Below are 9,785 nucleotides of genomic sequence, written 5' to 3' on the forward strand. Positions count from 1 at the left end.
CTCTTCCCTCTTTTTTCCTTCCTTCCTCCACTTTTATGTTGTTCTCTTCTTAATCAAGTGTTTATTAACACCAGTAGCTTGCTTCCCAAACCAGCATTTATGTTATATATGTATATATCAATGCATGCATGTGTGTACCTGTTTATGTATTTGCATATAGGTACATATGTATGTGCCTATGGATACGTATGTGTGCATGCATATTTATGTGTGCAATCTCCCATTCATCTTATCTAAAGCCTTAGGGCACCCTGCTTCCCTCTCTATACTGATTACTTTGAAGAAAAGTTATAGCTAAAAGAAATTCTCCCACATCTTCATAATTTCCATTCCTAACAAACCTTTGGTGAATTCTCAGCATGTTTAAATATAGAAAGACTTTGTCTTCCTGGCATGCTTCAGAATTCAACATGCAAAACACAGACTCCATAGAGCAGAGCCTCGGGCTTCGTGGAGTTGGGGAGTGAGGGGCTAGTGGGTCTCAGGAGGCCAAAGATGAAAAAGAGGGCACATTTCTGCAGCCTATTTCTGGTTATCTTTAAATTGATAACTAACGCATAAAGGAATCCCACTGTTGTCGCCGCAACATCAGTAACAAGTTCGTTGTTTTAATTAAAGTTTCATGATTAATGTCAAATCCCTGGTTTCATGCCTGCACATTCCATCACTCGTGTCTCTGGGCAGATTAATTTATGACTTTTTAAGTGTAGATAATCAGTGCTGTAGGCAAATAAACTATTCCATCAAATCTAAGGATTCTTGCCTGGGCTGATGGTCCAAATGCTTCTGACTGTCATTAAAAAAGAATCAGAGATAGAGTGTAGACTACTCAATTAGTCCTCATCGTAGCCAGAGAGGATGCTGGACATTAAGCTCTCCTTCCTTATTGCAAACAGCCCTAATGGCACCTGAGACCATATGGAAAATGGGCACATTTCATTGCAAACCATATTGATGGCGCCTCTGAATGTTCCAGAATGCAAATGGCTTCATTCCTGTGGGAGGACCGGTAGCTTGGTAGACCTTATTTCTCCTCTCCTGGAGCCTTTGTAAGCATGAAGCCATGTTGCATGTGTTGATGTGAACGGCTGAGCAGCACACACTGTTTCCAAATGATTTTCTCATTGATAAAAGGAGCAATATATTTTGTTTTATTACTCAGTTCTCTCTCCCCCTGTTCTGTTTTCTGGGGCAGAAGAAGGGGAAAAAAATTAAATAGGGCATGTCTTCATTTCTGGCACACAATTGTTTTACTTTATCATCACCAATCTTATTGTAAATTCATAAAAGCATCTGGGGAGATGATAGTAAATTAAAGATGTTTCAAAACAATAATGTTTCCCGAAAATGATGTGCATCTTTACTGTAGAAGTGCTAAGAGTTTAGAAAATCCTTTTGGATCCGGATTTATCCCTTTATCCTGGGCTGATGGCAAGTGAGTGAGATAGGTGATCCCGGCCTCCAGTGCAGGTATAAGGGTGCACGGAAATAGTGCTCAGACCGCAGACGAGTTCCACAGCAGGTAGCTGCAGTGCCAGTTGCTGACATACGCAGCTCTAAGGGCGGCGCTTTAAGGGGCTGCCTATTGCATTTTTAATCATAAAGGAGTCTAGACTTAAATCTTTCATAACTGAACTCACATTGTAATCCATTACATGTACTTCATATTAGCTCGCGTCTCTGGCATTATAGTGGCAGCTGTGTAAAATATTTGTTTTGCTTGTTTAGAATTGAATTGTAATGTTCTAAAGCAGGCAATTATTGCTGCAGTTGGAGCTGCCAAATCTCTAATACCCCTATACAGCATCTTGCCAATGTGTCGAAATTGCAGGAGATATTGTTACCCGCAGCAAAGCAGACATGGACCTCCCCACACGCAGAAGGAACACCCTGTTTTCTGCCTAGCTGCTGAGCCCACATCCTTGCCTTGTGAGTGGAAGGGCTGTGAGGATGTGTAGGTGTTTAGAAAAGAGGCTTTTGTGGTTTTTCATTCCTTTGAAAGAATCTCTTTCTAAATAAAAACCTGGTCTGACGTTTCCTCCACTTAAAATCTGTCAGAAGCCTCTCCTGACTCTGGTGTGGCTAACAGAGCTCTCTTGACATTTCCCTTTTCTAGTCCTGAGTCTCGGTGGTGGTGGTGGTGGTGGTGGTCTTAAGTGCTGAGTCAACTATGACTCACAACGATTCTATGAACCACAGATCTGAACCTTGCCCTCTCCTGCACCATCCTCTGCATCTCTGATGCCCTCAAGTCCATTCATCTTGAGTCATTCGAGTCACTCTGCCAATTTATCTTGTTCCTCAACCTCTTCCTCTTTGTCTCTGATCCTCCACCTTCCCTAATATTCTGTCCTTTTCTAAAGACTGACTCCTTTGGACAACGTGTCCAGAGCATGTGAGATCAAGTTTCATCATCCTTACCTCAAAAGAGCACACTGGTTGCACTTCCTCCAGGATAGAATTGTTCCTCTTTTTTTTTTTTTTTTTTGGCAGTCTGTCTTGTTCCCTAAGTGACACACATTCCACCTTTTCACAAATTCAGTTAGTGTTCAGCTGCTAAGTAAAAGAGGTGGAAGGAGGGGTTTCAAGTCCACCAGATGTGCCTTGGAAGAAAGGCCTGGAGATCTTCTAAAAATAGCAGCCTCTGAAAACCCTAGGGAGGAACGCATGGGGTGACCTTGAGCCTGACTTAGATTGATGACAAGCAAAAAAGATGGACACACACATCCCCTAGCTGACGCAACAGGTGCTTTGCTCAGTCGCCCACTACTGTAATCTCTTTCCACACTACATTTTGCTGCGTGACTCCTTATCCACCAGGCTTTAGTCCAGGCATCTTCTTTTCCTAAAGAGCCTTCCTCATACCCCTCAACCATAGAGTATGCCCCCATTTCTGTGTTCCTCTGGAGGCACTGGTGGCCTAGTGGTAAGAAGCTGCACCGCCAAACCAAAGGCACACTGTTCGAACCCACCAGCTGCTCTGCGGGAGGAACGTGGGCAGTCACCTCCTATGTGATTTACAGCCTCTGAAAACTTGCTGGAGAGTCAGATAGGAGTTGGCTCTGATTCAGCAGCACAGAATGGCAGCAGCAGTATTAATTCTCTCTCCTGGTTAGGGATTGTTGTTGCTTACTTGTCCGGGATTGTAAGCTTGTGGAGGATGGTGCAGTCTTTGCATTGGTGAATCCCCCAACCCTGACCACGGTGGCTAGAACGATATCATTTCTGGAAACACCAGAGTGTGTATTCTCCCCCTGCCATTTCCTCTTCCTTTCCTCCATCCTCATATTAACTTTTGGTCTTTGCTTTGCAGGCAAAGCAGGAAAAATGCCAGTTCTGTCTCCCAGGATTCTTGGGAGCAGAACTACTCCCCTGGAGAAGGCTTCCAGAGTGCCAAGGAGAACCCCCGGTACTCCAGCTACCAAGGCTCGAGGAACGGCTACATGGGTGGGCACGGCTTCAACGCCAGAGTGATGCTCGAGACCCAGGAGCTCCTGCGCCAGGAGCAGAGGCGAAAGGAGCAACAGATGAAGAAGAAGCCTCCACCCGAGGGGTCCAGCAACTATGACTCGTATAAGAAAGCCCAGGACCCCAACTACACCCCTCCTAAGGGGCCCTTCCGGCAGGATGTGCCCCCCTCCCCGTCTCAGGTTGCCAGGCTGAACAGACTGCAGACTCCTGAGAAGGGGAGGCCCTTTTATTCCTGAGCAGGAGAAGATCAGAGAGGCTTCATGTCATGCAATAGAGGACATTTTCCTATGAAAACTTGTTATTTTGGAGCGGTTTTTTTTTTTTTTTTAAAAAAAAAAAAAATGACGGTACTCTGGAAAATTTCTGTTGTTGGTATCAGTGCCTTTAAGGAGTGTGGGCAAAGAAATGGAAGGCCTTAATGTCTTTGCCATCTGTCTCAAGTGTCTGTTTCATGGAGGGATTTCCCACCACTGACAATCATCCATTTGGGGTTTTCGTACATTCTGCATCTTCCTTGGGTGTCAGGAATCTCAGCCCAATCCGTGGCATGTCCATAGCGTTGCAATCAGAGTCCCTTAGAATGTAGGGAGGCAAAATGAACTTGAAGTGGAGGGTGGGATCGATCCCTGTTTTTTCACCCCTTTCCTTTTTCTCAGATGTGAGGTGACATATCAACCTCTGGTGGTTAAGAGTGGTTGACCTACACTCGGAATTGTACATTTACCACACACGCATTGATCATACCTTCTAATCAGTATGAGCTCCCCTTTGCTTTCTCAACTTGTGAAAGTTTCTTTGTCCTATCAGAGATGCTAAGCCATATTCCTAACCCTTTTATGGTTCTTGTGGGAATCCTTTTGTAACTGCCTTTTTTTTTTTCTTCCTTTGTAATTCAGTAGGAAACACCTTCATCCCAGACTTAAAAACCTTTTCAGGATTTTCTTGTTGTGCTCATCTAGGACTGGTGTTCAAGGCCCTTCCTCACCGATGGTGAATTCAGGGCGTACCATGAAGTTGGGAATGGTGCTTTGTTTCGAGAATATCCATAATATTGTCATAGAGGGAGAGGGAACTACGGAAATGCTGTCAGCACCTTGATCTGAGTCTGAATATGGTTCAGGCCCCAGAACTAGAGGTCTGGCTTTTGTGCAGCTCCAGCTCAGCACAATGAATCATCGCATCCAGCCCCTCAGCATCCATGGCAATGTCTCTTTAGCAGTGCCATGCCAAGCCTCCTTCAGGAACTTAAGGACTGGGGAATATTGCTGAGATTCGCTGGCCCCATAACAGCTCTTCAGTCCTAATGAAGAAACACCATAAACCACTGGTGTAGGAAGAGCCCTGTGCCATTGAAAGGTGAATCCCCCAAATTCCACAGTGAGAATCTAGCTAACGAATGCTCCCAGGACTATGCAGCAGAAGATGACAATGACGATGCCAGCAAAGAAATTCCTCTCACCATGGATCTTTCAGGAGTGGATTTTGCTGAAGAGCTGTGACGTCATGAAGATGCTGAGAACAGTGGTGTGGCTTTGGCTGGGGTGGTGTGTGTAGAGGTGCATTTCTTCCACCATCAGTGTCAAGGAATTTCTCACTGGCCAAGACAAGGGGTGGAAAGAGGGCAGTGAGCTCTGAAAGAGACTGTGGGCCAAGCTATTCTTCATTGTAGTTCATGAGACCAAAGGTCAGAGGGATGGTGCTTCAGCAGAGAATTCACTGGGGGCTCCATGGCCAGAACCAGCCAGGCAAAATGTCTATGGTAAGATTAAGCCCTAATATCTGCACAGCTGTCAGTGGAGACTCCCAAGTGATTCAAGCTCTCGTGGAGGCCACAATCATGGCTACGTTGACAGGGAACTGGCACTGAAGGAACTTGGAGATGCTATCATAGATGTTTTAACCCCACATCACTGCCTTCATAAAGCTGGTAAAGTTGTCATCTGTGAGGAGATCTGAGGCAACTTTTGCTACATCTGTACCCACAATGCCCATGGGGAAACCAGCGTCTGCTCTCTTCAGAGCTGGCCCATCACTTGTACCGTCACCAGGGACAGCCACCAACTGCTGCCGATCCTCAACAGTACTGTCAACGATGCCTTCCAAAAGTGTGTGCTTGCCAGTGGGATGTCAGGTCACTGAAGATTGGCCAGATCTTGCCAAGCTTATATCATGCTACCTCTGCTTTCTTGTTATGCATGAGTCAGTTGGATTCTTTGCATTCTCAACACAGGAAGTCAAGCCCAGGGGTCAGAATGCCTCATTTGGTGGTGATGATCTGAGCTGTGTGGATGTCACCTGCCACCATTCTGATAAAGTGTCACTTCATTGGCGCTTTGCGTCTCTAGATGCCCTTCAGTGAGGATTTCATTCTAATTGTCCCGCACGAGTTCTGCATCTTTGGAATCTGGTAAACTATGCAGATCGTATGGAGTCCCTCACAGGCCATGGCCTCGATGACAGTGCACTCAATGTCATGTCAGTTCTTGCTCTTCAAAGGCACCACTTCCACTCCCTTGTTCAAGGTTCAATTACGCTTGTTCAAGATGATCCCAGAGATGCCCTTTGCCATTCATGGGGAAGCTATCATCAGATGTCTTAATGACAATGCTCATCAACTTGTTCCCTGAGTGGAAGGGGTATACCTTGTAGAGCTTCTCCTTGGGCACCTTGCTGCAGACCGCATGGTGATCCTGCTTCAAGTCTGTGATTGAGCATCCAGCCTTGTTACACACTTGCCGAGGCTAGCCCCCCTCCTTTCCTGGAGGCATAATCTTCGAGGTATATGCACTGTTGATAGAGATGTCATTGGCGATAAAGCCCAGGACATTAGGTGGAAGGACTTGGGATTTGATGGTTGCGGGAGGCACCAATGTAGGCTTAGTCTTGCAGTTCATGGTCAGTGTGCCAGTCTTGTCAGAGCCAATGGCTGTGGCATTGCCCAAGGTTTCACAGAGCATTCAAGTGCCATACAATGTTAGCGTCTTTCGTGATTTTCCTTACAGAGTAGACCAGTGAAAGGATGATATCATAGCAGCCTCTTTGGCACAGGGACACCAATGTTGAAGTCCTTGACAGAGTACGAGACGTAGATGGGAATGCATTCAGCTTGCCACAGCCTCTTCTTTGCCACAGAGTTGCCAATCACAAAACAGAATCAGGATGAGAACTGTGAACACAGATATGACCAAACCAACTTTCCCAGTCTGGACAATCGAGCACGTCAGCTTGCCCTGCAGCGCTGGCTTCTCATTGTTAGACCTCTTTGCTGCTTTTCTCCTTCCCCTCCATGTCAACCCCTTCCTGACTGTTGAGTGGAATGTCCAGGGCCACTGCCTTCTGTGTCTGCTTTTTTTGCCGTTTTCAAGAACTCATTTTTCACCTTTCTTTTCCTCTTCACCATCTCCCTTACTGGTCCCCAGGAGGGTAAAGATGATGCTGGTCTGAGTGTTGACACCAACAACAGTCACTACCATTTGGCTAGAACCTTTTATGGCCTGGGTCTAAGAGCATCATGGGCTCTTTGTCCAAGGACTTCTTAACATGGTATGACTGCTCAGGCCACTTTCATCAGCCTTTAAATCATTCCCCTGGATCAGAAGCCCATCTGCAGGCAGCAAGTCACCATATCTGATTTGGGTGTTATCCCTCACCATGACCTCAGCCACAGGAAGCTGGATGATCTGGCCATTTCAGAAAATAGAGACTTTTTGCTCCTACACAATTCAGCTCTGCAAGCCCCAGAATTGCGTCTCTTTTCTCCAGTCATTGAAGGAAGTCACCAGCACCATGGTGCACCCTGAGAACAGGCTGGCTGCCACCTCGATCCAGCTGAGTCCTGTCCACCCTTCATCTTCTGGGAGCACTTGCGCCTTGACCGTGCTGTTCATTTTCACCATCAGAGGGACACCACACAGGACCAGGGAAATAATGGCTACGGTCTCCAGGATGATGTGACATCTTGAAGTTCTTGCCTTTTTTGAGGGATAAAAAGTTCTGTCCAAACACCTGCCTATGTTTCCACAAATCTGCTGGCTTCCCAGATAGACCTTCCAAATCAAAGGTTTTCGGTCTAATGCAGATATTCTCTCAATCCCACCTTGGTTATGAATCTGGTTCATTGCCTCATTCAAACACATTTCTATGAGCTTTCTCAGGTCCATTATTATGCAGCCAAAGTCCCCTTCCAACTGTCAACCATTGAGTTGGCCACCAAGACGTTTTCTGCTGGGTTTGTCCCTTTTCCTGCTATTAGCAAGATGCTCAACCAGAGAAGGTGCCGAATTTTCCTTCAACTGATCAGGGTCTTTTGCCTTCCTGTCCCTGCTGCTGCTTTTTGGACCCAATTAGGAATCAGACCAGCTATATCCAGTGCAATAAGCTTCAGAGTAGCAGCTTCGAGTCCTGGTCCGTCCTTGTCTATGAAGCCTGGCAACCAGGAGAGGAAGATAGTGGGGCAAGGGAGTAGAAACTGGACCACCTGTCATGATGATTAGCACCCTCAGATGGTGAGGGAAGTTGTAGTTCGGTTCCTTGTTCAGACAGCCTCAGCCGTGTTGATATGTAAACAAGATGTGCATATTACTATGAAGGCAATCTTAGCAACAATCGGTAACTCTGGTGGTAGTGAGGCGGCAGGAGAAGGAGAATGAGGAAGGCTATTAGAAAATTATTACCCAGTCAAAGTCTGTCATTGACATTCAACCCAGAAAGAAAATCAGTAACTTTCTTTTTATAATGCTCAGAATTTGCCTAATGCAGTGTTGCATAGTCCAAATGGGGAGGGGAGGTTACTTAAAGAGTTTGTCACTGATGCTATGATAAGCCATTGTGCAAGGATTTGTAAAGTTGGAAGCATTGTCCATTTTGAGCAGAGTGATTTTCTTTGCAAATGTCCAGATTGAGATGATAATGTGACATCTAAAAGGTGATTTAACAACTGTGTGTCAAGAGATGAAACATCATACAGGGACTGGGTCTGTACTTGTACCATCGATTTGATATCAACTCATGACATCTCAGAATATGTGCAGTCAGTTGTGTAGGGATTTTGGTGAGATGCACCACATCAGATGGCCTGCTGCCTAAAAGCATGGACCACCCAGGGACCTCTGGAATTTAGCTCACCCAACCAAACCCACCGTATTGAGCTGCCTCCTACTCACAGAGACCCTTCTCCATCAGGTTTCTGAGGCTGTAAATCTTTAAGAAGCCATCACTCATCTGTCTGCTACAAAGCAGCTGGTGGATTTAAAGCACCAGCCCAGTTAAAATCAGTTAACAGCCAGGCCAGATACATCCCCATGCAATGTCACCAGTATGTAGCTTAACTTACTCCTTTCTCATTGCCATCAAGTTCAAATCAACTCCTAGCTGACTCTCCAGTGCATTTTCAGAGGCTGTAATTCACATGAGAGAAGATTGTCTATCTTTTCCCTCCGGAGCAACTGGTGGATTCCAAACACAGGCCTTTGGGTTGGCAGCACAACTCCTTATCCACTAGACCAAGAGAACCACCCCTCCCCTCACCCCCGTGTGATTTACAGCCTTGCAAAACCAAGGGAGGACCATCCATGAGTCACAGGAATCTCTGTTGCTCACACGTTTTCTCATTTGTCGGTCTCAACTTCATGTGTTGTGAAACATAGCTGGGTTGCTAAAGTGCCTGCAAATCCTGATGTGAAAAATAAAAGCTTGAGATCAAAGCTCAGCGTACTATGTATTAACAAAAACAAAAAAAGAGACATGTATTGATATGCCTTTTTTTTTTTTTTACTGGCACATTGTATTTTTTGTGTCAACTTGTTTTTAGAAACTATGTGAAGTGTCCACATGCGTCCCTGTGTCTCTTCCCCTTATGAATTTTCATGTCCTGGTTCGCGTTGTTAATAATGTGCAGCACTGTTTCAATGGTGTGACTGATAGAAGTGCGGCAGCCTTGGATGGCAGGGGCTCTTTCTCACAGCCCTCCCAGAGCTATGAGAAACAGCTTTCCTTGTACATATGAGACTTATAATAAAAGGCATATTTCTTCCTGTTCTTGTGGTGTCTGTAGCTTTCCTCTGGAACCTCTCCTGTTTTGCTCTTCCCCCACACACCCCCCCACCCCGTCCCCTTAAGTGTATTAGCAGATGTGATCCTCCCCTCCCCAAAATTCAAAGATGCTTGACAGTTTCCTCATATCTCTGTGTGCAAACATGGAAATGGGTGATTGATTATTTGCATACCTGAGGAGAAAAGTGACAGGATAGAAAAAAATGGGCCACTTAATAAGTTCACTCGAAAAGACCTAGATTGCCTAAAGAAGCAAAAGAAGT

At 45.6% G+C, this 9,785-nt stretch overlaps 1 protein-coding gene and 1 pseudogene across 9 annotated transcripts in view; one reads left to right on the forward strand and one right to left on the reverse strand.

Annotated features, from left to right (window-relative positions):
- The window catches only part of PARD3 (par-3 family cell polarity regulator), an 869,174-nt gene extending 865,409 nt beyond the window's left edge, over nt 1-3,765 (forward strand). For 6 of the 9 annotated variants that reach the window (XM_006888934.1, XM_006888931.1, XM_006888932.1 and 3 more), the window contains one exon: nt 3,314-3,765. In XM_006888934.1, the coding sequence (XP_006888996.1) occupies nt 3,314-3,707 (394 nt within the window). In that variant the 3' untranslated portion in view covers nt 3,708-3,765. The remainder of the gene's footprint in view (nt 1-3,313) is intronic. The other 3 variants (XM_006888935.1, XM_006888937.1, XM_006888939.1) reach the window with 1 other exon arrangement.
- A 778-nt stretch (nt 3,766-4,543) lies between these two features.
- LOC102849900 lies at nt 4,544-8,162 on the reverse strand (annotated as a pseudogene).
- Nucleotides 8,163-9,785: the final 1,623 nt, after the last annotated feature.

This window comes from Elephantulus edwardii, unplaced genomic scaffold (genome assembly GCF_000299155.1).
Source record: "Elephantulus edwardii isolate Elephantulus edwardi_28Jun2011 unplaced genomic scaffold, EleEdw1.0 scaffold00073, whole genome shotgun sequence".
In the NCBI taxonomy this organism is placed as follows: domain Eukaryota; kingdom Metazoa; phylum Chordata; class Mammalia; order Macroscelidea; family Macroscelididae; genus Elephantulus; species Elephantulus edwardii.